Source organism: Lissotriton vulgaris, chromosome 6 (genome assembly GCF_964263255.1).
Source record: "Lissotriton vulgaris chromosome 6, aLisVul1.2, whole genome shotgun sequence".
Taxonomy (NCBI): Eukaryota; Metazoa; Chordata; class Amphibia; order Caudata; family Salamandridae; genus Lissotriton; species Lissotriton vulgaris.
The window spans coordinates 1,047,271,346-1,047,288,048 of NC_141694.1; the positions used below are offsets into that span (position 1 = coordinate 1,047,271,346).

Sequence of the window (16,703 nt, forward strand, 5' to 3'; positions counted from 1 at the left end):
CCATAAATAAAACTAGACCAAGATATAGAGAATAGAGTGCAGTCAAGTGTCTTACCCTGTACCCCTTTCTTAGCATCTCCAATTATCGGTAGATGTAACCTTATTAAAATGGTATTTTTCCCCAAATTCCTATATTTTTTCAGATCGACCTGTCTAATGTTCGACCAACAAATTTTTAAAGAAATTGTTGGAATGTTCTCTCGCTTTATTTGGGGGTACAGTAGATCGCGTAGAGCCATAAAATTCATTAATCTTCCTTAAGATAGGGGAGGACTTGCCCTTCCAAATTTTAAACTTTATTGGTGGGCGACTATTCTCAACTATAGCAGAGCACTCTTAACCCCAAGCTCGCAATTAGATCAAGTGAGTGGGGTCCCGACTCCACATGAACTTATTTTGGGCGAAGAGACAGGAAATCATCTTTGGCTCTTGACTTATGATTGTCACTTTAAAAAGGTTCGCTTTAAAACTTTAAAGGGTATTTATATTGCATGGGGCAATATATACGTAAAATCCTTGGGATTGGTAGATTCTCGCACTATACGACTATATATCGAAATCTCCCTGAGATTTTCTTCGATTCTTGTATGGAAAGGTGGGTTAGGCTCGGTATCACGAGACTTGGTTCATTTTATAATTCAACTGGGTTTAGTACATTTGATTTATTAAAAAAGAAATTTGGTCTGGATCATCGCAACTTTTTTTAATACTTACAAACTAGAGATTTTTTAACAAAAAAGGGTGGCGGCAACTCTGCATTCCGGAAAATACAATTAATTGAAACGATTACCCAAAATAATACAATTAAAATCAGGGAAATATACATTAATCTGATTACCAAGTTGCCTGACGATTTAGTCAAACATATTCAAATTTGGCAGAACCTAATAGATATTTCAGAAACCTCTATTCAGATGGGCTTTGATTATTTTCAATCACTCCTAATTTCAACTAAACTACAGTCACAATACTATAAGACTTTTTTCCAACTATATTATACGCCTAAAAGAATAGCTAAGTGGAGTACAGGCAAGGGGACTCAATGTCCTAGATGTTCACTACCGGAAGTCTATATAATACATATGTTTGCCACTTGTAAGGAACTCTATATTGTAATACAGGAGATATCCACTTTTCTTTCTAGAATTTTTAAAACTAAGATAGAGAGAACTACTGCTGAAATAGTATTGGGGTAGATGGTGATACACGACCGATGTACACAAGGGGATTGATATTTGTTGCAATGGCAGTATTTAGAATATGTCTTGCCTCAGCCTGGCTTGACCTATACCCACGTACATTTCGACAGTGGCAAGCCCGTTTGTTAGCAACCTATAGTTTGGAAATTGCTATATACAGTCGAAAGGGTCGGAATAAGAAAAAGATAGGGTTAGAAATTTGGAAGCCCTTAGCACAATGGATTGAACATACTGATTAAACAAGAATGTACATGATGTCATTATATTCTAATTTGCTCAAATTATAATTTTTTTTATAATTATCCGCTTATTCTGACCTATGTTTATGTTTATGCATTCATTTAACTATCATGCCTGTGTTAGGGTGGGGTGGGGGGGACGGGTTGCTTCAATAATGTAAAAACTCAATAAAGATTGTTTAAAAAAAAAAAGTTTCAAGACGATGACGATAAAGAAATTACTAGGAACAATATTGTCAGGAGGAACTTATTGTTCCACACCATAGAGTTCATCGTAGAGAGTCTCGCCAGCGTGAGATGAGCCACCTACCTCCTACTCTCATACAGGATCTACAGGCCATGCTGGCGGATTACCGGCAGAGGTTTCCCCCACAACAGGCTGTTCCAGAAAATCCACCCCTACCAGCGGTTGTTCCTGATCCTTTACCTTAACCTGAGGTTCCTGTTACAGCGCCTCAGCCTTCGGGCCCTCCTCCACAGGGACAAGACACTACCTCCTCTGAAGATGAGGTTAAAGAGGGCGAACTGCCTGATAATACTCCTACTACAGATCCTTGGGACAAATACATTATACCAATGTCTTCTCCGCCACTTTCTCTTCCATCTTATTCGCCCCCGAAGGATATCTGGGGCTTTCACAATTTAATGCAGCGAGCGGCAGCCAGATTCCAACTGCCTGTCACGGTCGAACAGACAGAATGCTTCCTGCATGATTTCAAAGAAGAGTCCAGGAAAATCACTAGAGCTGTTCCTATCATTGACTATATCTGGAATGAAGGAGTTAAAATAATGAAGACGCCTGCATCCATTCCAGCAGTGCTTCCCTGTATAGAAAAGAAATATTGTGCCCCTGCTAACAGCTCATCTTGTCTGATTGGCCATCCACGACCAGATTCAGTCATTTCTCAAGCCGCCCAACAGAGAGCTTAAAACCTGGCAACACCCATCACTACACTGCCTGACAAGGAAGGGTGTCATCTTGACCTTATAGGCAAAAAACAATCTACCATGGCAGCGGTCTCCATTAGAGCAGCTAATTCCCTTGCAATAATCGGTTGTTATGATTGTCAAATGTGGTCAGATATGGCTGGGCTTATTGACCTCATTCCTGAAGACCAGAGGCAGGAAGCAAGGAAAGTTTTGCTAGAAGGAGAACATGCTGCATCTGAGACCATTGATTGCGCACTGGACATTGTGAATACCAACTTTCGTCAACTTGCAGGGGCGGCAGTACTCAGACGTCAAGGTTGGCTTAAAGCCACCAATTTCAGGCCTGAAGTGCAAACAAAGATTTTAGACATGGCCTAGGACGGCGAATCGTTGTTTGGTAAACACATTGATGAAGCCCTCTTAGCTATAAAAACTGACACGGATACCGCTAGATCGTTAGGCTCTCTTCAATACAAGTGCGGATCTTTCAGAGGCGCCAAAGGATGTGGTTTTTTCTCAAGAGGAGTATACCAAAACCAACAAAACTGGCAGTACCAACCCCAATATAGACAAACTTACAACCAGTCACCTTACCAGCAATCTAATACAACTTGTTTCTCCTGTCAGTTTGATCGGAAGCGATCACAGAATCAAGGTCGAGACACTAATAGGAAACCGTGATCTCTGCCGGGCCCCAGCTAAATTAACTCCCATTCCAGCGGGTGCGAAAATTTCAGCTTTTATAGACAAGTGGTAGGACATTACTTCAGATCGTTGGGTTCTGGACCTAGTAACCAACGGTCACACCCTGGAATTTATGAAAAAGCGACCTACAACTCCGCCCAAGGGTCCCCCTCCCCCACGTCTTCACTTATTATTCAAAGAAGCCTTAACGATTCTCCTCAAGAATGCCATAGAGAAAGTTCCATCATATCAAAAACGAACAGGTTTCTATTCTCGTTTCTTCCTGATCAAAAAGAAGTCAGTGGAATGGCGACCGATTCTAGACCTTCGCAAGTAAACCAATTCCTTAAAAAAAAAAAAAAAAAATCCGGATGGTCACTCTTTCAAAGATTCTAGGTTGTCTAAACGAGGGAGACTTTATGGCTTCTCTGGATATGTAAGACGCTTACTTCCACATACCAATCCACCCCAAACATCGTAAATATCTCCGTGTCACAGTGGCTGGCGCCCACTATCAGGTCAAGGTGCTCCCGTTCAGACTGAAATCGGCTCCAAGAATCTTTACTAAGTGGTTGGCACCTGTGGAAGCAGCTTTAAGATCTAGAGGAATCCAAGTATTTCCTTATTTAGACGATTGGCTGATCAAAGGTCCTTTGGAACACACAGCCAAGATTGCCACAGCAACATCTCTCTGTCTCTTCTCTTCTCTGGGGCGGACTATCAACGAGAGCAAATCACAGTTTCGCTCGATGCAAGTACTTCCATTTCTCGGAGCACTACTAGATACAGTCTAGTGCAAAGCATTCTTATTTCATGAACGACAAGTACGTCTTCAAAAGCTAGAAACTCTAATTTCAAGAAAAAGGTCAGTTTCTGTCCGGATGTTTGCTTCACTCTTTGGATGTGCTCTTATGCAATAAATCTCATACCCTTGGCAAGACTCAAAATGAGACCTCTTCAATAGGAGCAGCACCTTCAATGGCAAAAAACTGTGGGTTCGTTAGACGATACCATCAGGGTCACACCACGTATGAGAGACACTCTGCATTGGTGGTCGCAGATAAAAAATTTAGAACAAGGCCTCACATTCATTCAGACCATTCCAGACTTTTGTTTTAACGATGGTTGCCTCCATGGAGGGATGGGGAGGTCATCTGCAAGATTTACAGATTCAGAGAAAATGGTCTCAAGTTCACAAGCAACATCATGTCAACAGTCTGGAGCTACGCGCCATATTTCGGTCTTTACAAGCATTCCTTCCAAGGATTGCAGGTTCCTCAGTGCTGGTCCGCACCGACCATACGACCAGCATGTATTACGTAAACAAACAAGGAGGAACAAGATCAACAACTCTGTCGCAAGAGGCTCTAGAATTGTGGGAATGGGTCACACTCCACAACATAACCCTGAGGGCCGAGCACGTCAGGGGTCTCCACAATACCGTGGTGGACACGTTGAGCAGGTCCCAATCGAACTGTCACGAGTGGGACTTAGAGCAGGACCAAGTGAACAGAGTGTTCCAGGCTTGGGGCAAGCCAGCACTGGATTTATTCGGAACAAGAGAGAACAAGAAATGCAGACATTACGCCTGCAGGTTCCCTCAACAGGGCTCAAGGGGGAATGCCCTGTTCATGCGATGGTCAGGGATTTGTGCATATGCTTTTCCCACAATACTACTAATCCCGAGAGTAATCTGCAAGATGAAGCTGGAGGGTTGCCGTCTGATCCTGATTGCACCCGTGTGGCCACGGCAGTACTGGTTCCAGGAACTTCTGTTACTATCTCAGGACAAGCTGATTCACCTTCTCCCAACACCCACAATGTTGTAGAGGGACAAAAGGTCAAGTGATTCACCCGGACCCACAGTCTCTACATTTACACTCATGGCTCCTGATTTCTTAAGAGTTCAAGGACCTTAACATTTCACAAGACTGTCATGTATTCTTAGCACAATCTCGAGCCCAGAGCACTATCAAGACTTATCGTCTAAAATGGAAGCGTTTTTGCTGTTAGTGTGAGGCGAATAATATCCACCCAGTTCAAGCTTCTGCGGCGCAAATTCTCCCTTATTGCTTTCTCTAGCCAGGTCTGGCCTTACCTTTATATCGGTCAAGGTCCATCTAGCTGCACTCTCCAGATTCAGAAAAGGCGCTAAGGTTCCTTCTCTCGGTTAGTCTTCATTGGTCAAGCAAGTTCTGTAGGGGCTTTTCCGAGCCTTCCCTCCAGTACGAGCTCCTCCTCCGGAGTGGGAACTCAACACTGTGCTAGTGCAGTTAATTAAATATCCAATGGAGCCGATCCATAAAGCTGAACTCAAATTCCTCACTTGGAAGGTCTCCCTGCTTTTGGCTCGAACGTCCGCAAGAAGGGTTAGTGAAATCCAAGCTTTCACTATCAAGGAACCGTTTCTACATTTTACTCAGGACTACGTAACCCTTCGGACAAACCCTACATTCATCCCCAAAGTGCAGTCACAATTTCATTTGAATGAACCTGTGAGATTAAGAACTTTATTTCCGAATCCTTCCACTCCAGCGGAAAGAGCTTTACACTCTCTGGATATTAAGCACTGTTTAAAATTCTACCTACAAAAAACAAAAAGATCAGACGATCCAACCAACTGTTCGTGGCCTATGGCCAAGCAGCACTTGCAAATGCAGGCCCGAAAGCCACAATTGCCAGATGGCTGGCATCTACAATTTATTTCTGCCATAACAAGGCCAACAAACCTTTGCTGAGAAAAGCCAAGGCTCATTCTACAAGAACTATTGCAGCGTCTACAGCTTTGTTCGCTGGAGTGACTCTGGAAAATATCTGTCGTTCGGCGACATGGAAGAATGTCCACACGTTCACGAAGCATTATTGTCTTCAATCTGCACATCAAGATCATGCGGCGGTTGGACAGGCTGTCCTACGCCATCTTTCTTTAAGGGCAGATTCAGGTACCTCTTTTCTTTTATATACTGTTCAATTCTATCACTATTCATATTGCATACAATTTTATGTGTGTGTGTGTGTATATATATATCGATATTTGTCTACATGTTTCATTTGATGATGTATTCTAAATAACTCTGATTTCTTAAATACTTGCTTATTTTAAAATGTCATAACCTTTATGGATGCAGTTTGGGAGTTTATGAACACTTGTCTCCCACCATCCGCAATTGACTGTATACTTTGTATACTGCTTGCTACTCTGATTCAGGCATGTGATTCTATGAAATATACCACAATACTGGATAAGAAAACAAGTTACTTACCTGTAACTACAGTTATCCAGTATTGGTATCTTTCATAAATTCACATGCACCCACCCTCCTCCCCGGCGAGTCAGTTCTCTATAATTTGGGATTCTTACTTCCCACTTGAAAATCTGAGGAGAACTGGCACTGCTGAGTGTTCTAGAGGGTGCTGGTAGCTGACTTTTGGTTCTTTTACTATAATGAGGTAGATAGGCTACTAAGATTTAGGCCTCAGGATTTTTTCTTTTGGCCTACTACTATTATTTATCTATGGCACTACTTTTGTAATTTACCGTGTGACTCCCGCCTCGGCAACGGGGAATGATTCAGGCATGTGAATCTATGAAAGATACCAATACTGGATGACTTTAGTGACAGGTAAGTAACTTGTTTTCTTACATTTGGACAATCACATTGTCAGTATCTTTATTGACCACTATTGAATACAGGAGCCTCTCCCAGGGGTTGTGTTCCCTTCTTTCTTGCCCTTCATTCACCCACCCCCCAGTCTACTCATCGCCCAGCTGATCTCCTGTTCGATTCATGGTTCCACTTTGTTGAAACGGTTGCAACTGTAAAGACATTAATATAGACCTTTTAGTATCTTTTCTCCTTTCCTGTACTGATACACAATAATTAGCAACAGTTACCAACTCGACTAAACCTTTCATTTGCCATCCAATGCCGATTGTGCTTTTGGTATCATACCCTGCACAAAGGCATCACCCACAGCTTCATGAGCTTGTTCATAGGGATGATTGCCTGCACACCTCTTGAACATTTCCTTTAACTAATCCAAGTAATCTGCCTGGAGCTCTTTTATTCTGCTTACAGTTTGAAATCTTTGTCGCATTGATTTTGATCGAACTCACTTCCGCCACCGCATTTAACAGAGTGGCCTTAGCTGCCGCCAAGGCAGAATCATCAAAAGGTGCCTATTGTGGCCAACCACCCTTCTCAATCAATCAATCTCTCACTTCACTCCGCACCACCAATCACATCACCTGATTCATATCTGCCCAGTAAGACTTGGTACACTCACAGACTGTAACTTTTAATAGAATCTTAAAGGATTGTCAAGGATATTGTGAAACTGTTGGTTGATATTGACCAAGTATTTGGGGGACCAAGGAACATGAAGGGTCATTCTTCCTCCTGGGCCAGGGTACTCTGAGAGGGGAAGGATGGCGTTGGGGTTTCTTGGGGCCAGTCTTTAACTGTGTTATTATAGGATGGTATATGTGAACCTTCACAGGCATCCTGGAATTGAGGCTCCAGTTAATACACTTTTCTGATCTCAATGTTTTTGCGGTCCTATCAAGAGAGATTAGACCGGAGACCAAAACTGAGTGTGTGGGATTGTCGAGTCAGCCTATTGTTGTTTGCATGCTGTCCCCTATCGCTTCACTCCCTTCAGCTTCCTAACCCTAGTGCCAGCCAGGTACTCCATGCTGCCCTGTCTCTGTGCCCTTGTACTGGAGCCCCCCTCCCTCCCCACCCGACCCCAAAGTATTGCCCGTTGGCCTGGGGAAACTTAGGACTTTCAATTTATACTTCCCTTTTTTTCTCTTCAGGTTCAGATTTTTCAATGGTAATATAAGAAAATAAGTAAGAAGGGAGTGAGTCACTAGGGGCTCAATCTCTAACCCTGCCCTTCAATAATTAGGAATTGGAGTTTCTCATGGGTCTGCTTCACTTGCTGCATTTGCGGCTTGTTCTTTCTCCATTTTGATTCTTTATACCAATTCACAGTTGCTGGCCATTGTTCCCCATGTACTTTTCCAGGATCCTTTAGCTATCTCTTTTGAAAACAGTCTAGATCAAAAGTATCTTCCTAGGGGAATAATTTTTTTTCGACTTCATTAGTGAGTGCCTCCCAATGTTTCAAAAACCTGCATGTGTGCTTTCTAAACTGGTGGTACATAAATGTGCGTGAGATGCTTTTGCCAGGGGCTGTTTGGGCTTTGATTTTATCACCCTCATCCTTATCTCCTTTTCTCATTTACACTTAGTAACACTCAAAGGTGTCTGCCAACCTTGTTCTGCTGCTCTTCTTGAAGAGTAAGGTAGCCTAAGAGGAAAGGGAGGACCTCGTAGTTATCAGTCTAACTGTACTCGTGGAGGGAGAACCGGAAGTATCTCACATTCACTGTCTACTTGCTTTTGGAAATTTTCCGGTTCCATCTATGAGGCTCACAGAAATTCCAGGGCAGCAGAATCAGTAAACTTCTGGCATACACACATTTATCCTTGTAAGGTCCATGCTAGGGTCCTGCTGCTACTGCATTTGAAGTTTCACCAGCCATCTACTACCCAATCCAGCCTGTTCCGTTGTCTCCTATCCAGATGACACCATTTTCTTGCAGGCTCCTAAAGCACAAAAATAAACAAGCATACAATTCATAAATCAAATTTAGCCATGCTAATGCTGTTCAACCCGACCAGAGGGTCGAGTTCTGGCTTGTTAATATATAAAATATGAAAAGCAAAATGACAGTGAATTAATGTAATTCTTTTTAAAAGCAAATTTTACCATGATTCCAGCCTTGTTACATCCTAGATGCCACAAAGTTCAAAGGTCGTGTGTTTGTATAGCCTTTGATGTCATTGTGGGGGTGGTCTAAGGTTTTTGATGTTGCTTCCTAACCCCTTAGTGTTTTGATTAAGTGAGGTCACTGGTAAGATGTCATCTACTCTGACAACCAAAGATATGTAAAATGAGTGGTTTATTAACGCCTGCTCTGAAGAACCATTTTTAAAAGTTGAAACATTTTCTCCTTGCTTTATAATTTCATGTATTTTCAGGATATGCTGCACGTGGCCAATCAGTACCGCCAAAGTAGAAGCTCGCTCTATAGAGCAGATGAGCGCTCAGAAAAGGAGCCAGAATATATCCCTTGGACAGGTGAGAACAGTGGTTTCATGAATATTTGATGTAGGAAGGTTTTTTCTATATGGACAACAAAAATATTTTTTGTGTTTTTCAAAATTCTATTGATTTACCTTTTTAGCAACACATAGAGAAAGATTAATCGGTAGTACATATGCAACCACAACTAATGTCTCTGATAGCATAATCATGTTGGATTACAGTAACTGAGTGGCACACTCATCGGCAAAACATATTATCCCCACCTACCATGTTTCATTGTGTTAACTTACTGTTACATTGTAACAAATCACTTTGAAGAATATAAATTATCTTATTATATGCTGTCCATTGCCTGCATTACTATTTGCTTTGGCCACAGGGCTGCTTATGGTTCAGTTGGTAGTAGGGCTGCAAGGTTAAGACGTAGGAATGCCTGGGGTGGCATTTGTGTATGGTTGCATTAGTTCTCACTGATCCTATAGATGTTCTTGCATGATTAGTGGAAATCCCGTACAAGTTTAAGTAAATATCTGGGTAGATCATCGGTTAGAACAAGAACAAAGTCTTTTGCCTTTTGTGCCAGGTCCAACTATGGTGGTGCAGCCCTGGCATTTAAATATTTGGCATTCAGTGTGTATACAACTAGAGCAGACTACCTGTGGCATAATCTGGTGCACTTTCTAGATAACTTTCTTTATAACTTTCACAGTAAAGTGGACAGGTGGATCAATTTACTAGTATCAATGGCAGGCAGATTGCCTTTTGTTAAGATAGTTGGGTTATTGTATACATTTTGGACTGTACCAGTAGTGCCCTCAAAGCGCATCTTTTTAAAGGATGCACTTCTGTGCTGACCATAATGGTGTTGGGAGGATGAGGCCTAAAAAATCGACAGTGTCTCCCTGAAGGAATATCCCTGTCTTGGGGGAGCACAACAAAGACATAATACATCGCTACTCAAAATAATATGTTCTCAGACATCATCAAACTACAGTCAGTGGGATTGAATGGTCAGATTGGAGGAGGGTAACAGCTCAAGCAACATCAATTGACATTACAAGCCACACTTCTTGGCTGCTAGGACATGAGCATATTTTGTTGACATTTTTGTGTTTCTGTCAACGCTCTTTCAAACAATGGTCCATGTTTTCTTTGTGCCCCATCCAACATTGCACACCTATTTTCAATACTGCCACAGAGGTCTTTGGACTAAATATCGAGTTTCAAAACTATTCTGATGCAGAAATATTGTTGTCAAGAATATCGTTTTTTTTCCAGGTATATTATTATTAAGAATATTGTTGTTACTATTATTTTCAATAATACAGTGTTAAAAAATAACGTCCATTAATTATCTTAATGGGTTTCAGGTCATATATTTTCTGTTATTATTGTTTGTAAAATTGTTAGTAATATTTTTAAGTATAGGTTGTCATTTTAAGTGATTTATCATTTCTAATTTAATTGCTACTAGTAATTTATAGTTTCGTAGCAGCTTGCTAGATTTGTAGGGCTATAGAGCGGGAAGTTAATTTAATAATAAATTAATTGTTAATTATTACTTATTATTGGACGGATTAATACTTATGTAAATAGGGTGGCAAGTTAAGTAATTATGAATTATGTAATTATTATTAATTATTTAATTGCGAATTAATTATGTACATTATGTAGTATTGATTTATTTTAGATATATTTGTCGCTGGTTGCTAGGTTTGTAGGATGGAACTTTAATTCAATGATAATTAGTTAAATAATTATTAATGATCAATTATGTTAATTGTGTTATACATACTTTAGTTCCATTTTAAGTGTGGACGGTTAGGTTTGTGGGGCTATTGTGTGGGAAATTAATTACGTAATACTTAATTGGTTTAATTGATAATTAATAAATTGTTTAATCATGTAAATTGTTTGTTTTTTATTTTTCATATATTTTTTGGGGGGTTAATTAACGTTCATATTAAAGATTTTTATATTTGTTCTACATTAATAAGGCTATTCAAATATGTAAGTGTGTTTGAAGTGAAGTTTCTCTACTAGTGCACAGACTGGAATGGGAATAGTAAATGTAATTCTTCTGAAGTCCAACGCTTTCCCTACCATTGCGCAGACTGGAATGTGTGTATAGTAAATCGTATTCCTCCAAAGTCCAACGCTTTCCCTACTGTTGCACAGACTTTAGTGGGAATAGAAAACCACCACATCAACGATTGTGTCCATATTAAAAAAAAAATCAGTTGCTTGTCTCCCAAGTGCTACCGTCCTTTTTCACTTATTGATAGAAGAATTAAAGTTATTGGTAGAGTTATATACGATTATTAAGTCAAATGGGCTGCTGATAAGGGCATTCTTTAAAAATTTTCAATTAGGATTTCGTCCAAATTCAAATAGAAATGAGTAGTGTCTGACCCTAGCTCTGACGGTTAACAATTACACCTACACAAGACGTTGTCCCATTTGTTTTGCCTTTATGGACCTGTCCACTGCCTTTGATTCAGTGAACAGGAACAAACTGTGGATAATGTTGCTGGATCAAGGAGTGGACCCTCCCCATGTGAATTTTCTGTATTCCTTACAAGCAGATCTTTCAGCTATAGTGTGTATAAACGCCCACGGCATGCTCTCACCCGATTTCCCACTGAGGAGGGGAGAGCGTCAGGGGTGCATATTGGCACCCCTGCTCTTTATCCTATGTATATATGGGTTAACAGTCCACTTAACTTCCACTCAAGTAGACACCCCAAAAATGTCAGGCACTCCGGTACCTGCCTTACTCTATGCTGACGATGCAGTCCGTTTAGCTCTTATTCCTAATATTGAGGCAGCTGGTGGACTGTTATGCTCTTTTTATGCAAGATCTTGATCTAAAAATTAATTATACTAAGTCACATAAAATGTCCTGTGGACCTAGTAAATTATGGTTAAATAAAATTACCATCAAGGGGCAAGTAATTACGAGTGTTGATAACTTCTAGTACCTGGGCTTCACCTTTTAGTTCCTCAGGGTCTTGGCACTCCCAGCTTAACAATTCTAGTCTCAAACTTAGTAGAACTTCAGGGACAGTTTGTAACCTTATTAGACCTGTCTCTAGAGAGACTGTCTCACCTGCATTGATGGTGTATAATTACCAGTGTATTAGTGCTGCTGCCTACGGGTCAGGTTTGTGGCGTTTTAATAAAAGTTGCTCCCTACAGGCAGAGGAAAAACGTTTTCTTCATTGCTTGTTGAACTTACCGCTTACTACCTATAGCTTTATTGTCCATTTAAAGTTGAACCAGGGTTTCATTTCTGATAAGGTCAACATGTTGCCTCTTCTGTTGTGGGCCAGTATCTGGACAAATCCGGCAGCAACGTTATGCAGGGATCTGATTTTTGAATGTCACAACCTCAAAGGCTTTTCCATTCCATGGTTGAGATATATTCGGGACACTCTAGCAACCCTGGGATTGTCTTCCTTGGGTACTGAGTTCAGCAGTATTTTTAAAGCTGACAAGTAAAAGGTGATCACAACATTCCTGGAGCACTGAGAAGACCTAAGAATGAAAAACAAGATAGTAAATGCTCAGTCTTGAACTATTATAGAAGTTTAGTCACAAGTCTCACGCAATGGGAGCGATCACTTCTTTTTCTCTTCAGGACAGGTTCAATATATTGGTCCCTTTGTTTTATAAGTTTCTCAGACTTATGGGGAAATATAGTATAATTTTGTGCATGTGACATTCAATCTGTACAAACACTTTTGCACTTTATATGTTTTTGCAATTTGTACAGTTTTGCACGTAAGCACGTTTTGAAACCCTTATTATGTAAATCGGGATTCCAAGGGTGTAGAGTAGCTATGCTCTACTTAGTTTTTAGGTTTGCCTGAAATTTGTAATTTCATCTGTTTCTTTCTGAAATCAGCCATTGGGGCAAGAAAAACAATGATAGGGTGACTGCACAATGTTTGTGTTTTATAATTTTTAATGCAACTTTTAGCTGAATGTAGGTCTTAGAAACTCTTAAGCATATTCATGAATTCATTGTATTTTTATCAGTGTCTCTCTCTTAGAGCATATATATTGTAGAGCCGTACTTGTATCCTGTTGGTTGTATCTATTTGTATTTTATATTTGTCTGTATTAACTTCTATGGTTTCTTTTATGACCTACAAATAGGTCGAATAAAGATTTTTGAATTTGAATTTTGAATATGAAATCTTACCCCTCCAAAGTCCAATGCTTTCCCTACAGAGTAAGACTGGAGTGAGCATAGTAATATTAACCTGTTCTAGGTAAAACGCTTTCCCTACTGTTGCGTAGGTTGGAGTAGAAATAGTAAATTTACCCATTCCAAAGTCCAACATTTTCTTTACTGTCGCACAGACTGGAGATGGAATAGTAAATTTTACCGCTCCTAAGTCCAGTACTATCCCTACTGTTTACCTGTTTGAAGTGGGAATAGTAAATATAACCCCTCCAAAATCTTATGCTTTCACTACTGTTGCATAAACTGAAGTGGAAATAGTATATCTACTATTGCAAGACTTAAATACATTTCTTAATATTTTTTAAATATATCATTTAATAATATTTATTTATTTTCATAATTATTTGTTCTCATGTATATATGTATATAGAACAAGAGCTCATAGGCAAGCAAATGGATGAAATTAAAACCAGAGTATCTAAATATGAACAAACAATAAGAGAACGCAAGGCCCAGAAATTCCAAAGGGACCGAGAAGACTATATGAAAGGCCGTATATATACGTTCGCAAGAAAGTACGACGGTATAAGGCAACGAAAATTACCAACTCCGAGTGCGCAGGAAAGTGTAACACCTGAGGAATCAGAAATAAGCTCAGGAGCTGAATCAGAGCCCGTTACCTCACTAAATGTAGCTGAAGTGCAACCAATACCAACTCCTGTGGATGAATTTGCTTATTTACGAGAGGACAGATTACGGAGCCTAAGGCCACGGCATCCTCAGGGAAACTACAGCAAAAACAAGACATCGTTTCAAAAAGCAGGAAACGCAAAAACAGACGATGGAGCAAACGTGCAGCAACCCACAATGAAAAAACAAACATACAGAAGGTACAACAGGTGATAACAAATATGGCCTCAGAGAATAAAAACACAGTCATCAATCTATCGAACATGGCGTTAACAATCAAAGAAGAAGAGACTCTCTCATTGGGATTATCGTTCTGTAAGAGAACAAACTTCAACTATACACAGACACGGATTGATTTACATCAATTCACAAGAAAACTGAAGCTAAACAAACATTTCTTTAATAGCAGAGAAAACATGACTACTGAAAATGAAAAACTAAATTAAGCAAACAATGGATGGCGGATTGAAGATATGACATTTATAAGAGAAATGGCCGATTTGGACACAGAGGAAAGAGAAGGAGGATTAAGCACACAAGAAGCAGCCCAACATGCCGGGCTAGTTATAACAGGCACTATTAAAACTCCATTTAAACCAAGATCAACGTTCTGTCCAAATATGCCGAAAGACTCTATAGACATTTTTTCTGACAAAGTTATTAAGGATCTGAAAGCACTCTCATGGGAAAGTAGTAACGATTTTTCCAAAACAAACCAAAGTGAGAGGCGGGCATATGACAACATCATGATGAAAATCAAAGACAGGAGTGACATAGTCATACGTTGGTCAGACAAAGGCGGGAATATGGTGCTTTGGCCTTCGGACATGTACAATACAGAAGCACAGCTGCAGCTGTCAGACAAAGATTGTTATCAGAGAATAGGTACAACGAACATATCGACCATACAAGACAGATACAACAGGAGTCTGTGTGATTGGAAAAGCGCAGGCATCATCTCTAAACAGGAATTCCAATTTTTGAAAACAGACTATCCGGTCACACCTAACCTGTACCTTATACCTAAAGTACACAAGAATGCGACCTGTCCTCCTGGAAGGCCGATTATATCCGCTATTGGGGGCCTATTCGAGAGTTCCAGCCGATTCATTGACTTTTATTTACAACCTTTTGTGCAATCATTGCCTTTCTATACGAAAGACACTGGAGACTTTTTGAAGAAAATCTATGACTTAAAATGGCAGTCTGATTTTATATTTATGACACTGGATGTGCAAAGCCTATACACGAGTATAAGACATCGTGATGGGCTTAATGCAATTAAGCACTATCTAAGCAGCAGAACTATTGACTTGTATGCACGGACTCAAATGTTGATACAAATGACTGAATGGTGTTTGATGAATAATATATTCACCTTTGACAAATTGGTGTACAAGCAGATACAGGGGACGGCCATGGGTACTTGCTTCGCCCCCAGCTATGCTAATTTGCATATGGGCTGGTGGGAGGAGCAAGTACTCATGAAGACCTATACTACAGAAATGTCCGAAAATATAGCACATTATAGTCGCTATATTGACAATATTTTTGCCATATGGAAAGGCAGTGAGGAGAGCGCAAAATAATTTGCTGAACATCTGAATGAAAACAGCTTGAATTTAAAATTCACATGCTCCACCAGTAAAAGCAGGATTAATTTCTTAGATTTAGAACTATTTGTGCTGGACGGCAAGATTCAATCTAAGACATACCGCAAACCAACATCAGGCAATACGATCCTCCATGCCTCCAGTTTTCACCCTGTAAGCTTGATAAACAGTATTCCATATGCAGAGTGCTTGAGAATGCGACGCAATTGTAGCACCGAAGAAACATATGAAGAGTCTAAGGCTAACCTATTTAGCAGACTGACCAGCAGAGGGTATACTGAGCAGACACTTGAAATAGCAGCAAGAAAGAGTGACACCTAAAATAGAAAAGATCTACTATTCAAACATGCACCCAATGCACCAATGTCCAAACAAGGCACGAACACCCCTCGCTTGATCACAGGGTACAAAAAGCATGAAAGATGAGATTTTTGTAAATACTCCATCCTTGAAGAAGAAAAACCTACCATGGCTAAAAAGTAGCAAGGGTTTTTTTAAGTGCATAAAGTGCAAAGCGTGCCAATATGGCCTCAACATGACCAAATTAGATGTGCCTCACAGGAAACAGCCACTGGAAATTCGTGAGAATTACTTGTGCAAGACGGACTATGCAGTCTACGTCTTGCAGTCTAGCTGTAAAAAACAATACGTGGGCAGTACTATCCACCCTGTCCATGTACGGGTGCTAAAACACCTCAGAGCAATTAGTAATGATGACCCCACGTATCCAGTGGCCAGACACATTAATAAAGTCCATGGAGGTGATGCCGACAATATAAGATACTTTGTCGTGGTCCATGTAAAGAGGAGCATAAGAGGGGGGAACAGATTACTTGCCCTAAGGAGACTTGAATCCCGTTACATCATCCTCTTAAACACAAAGGCCCCCCAGGGCCTTAACGCGGATGAAGCACTTAGTGTACATTTGTAAGAAGAACAATTAATACTGTCACTTAGTTGCCCTTACGGACCCGAGCCCACATCCTTCGAAACAGTTGGAAACATTAGCCTAAATACTGAGCTGCAAACATAGGTTTTT

At 40.3% G+C, this 16,703-nt stretch overlaps 1 protein-coding gene across 1 annotated transcript in view; it reads left to right on the top strand.

Moving 5' to 3' along the window:
- NUP133 (nucleoporin 133) overlaps positions 1–16,703 on the top strand; it is a 1,523,409-nt gene that overhangs the window by 890,107 nt on the left and 616,599 nt on the right. Inside the window, exon 17 of the mRNA XM_086927107.1 lies at positions 9,103–9,202. Coding sequence (XP_086783233.1) covers positions 9,103–9,202 — 100 coding nt within the window. The remainder of the gene's footprint in view (positions 1–9,102; positions 9,203–16,703) is intronic.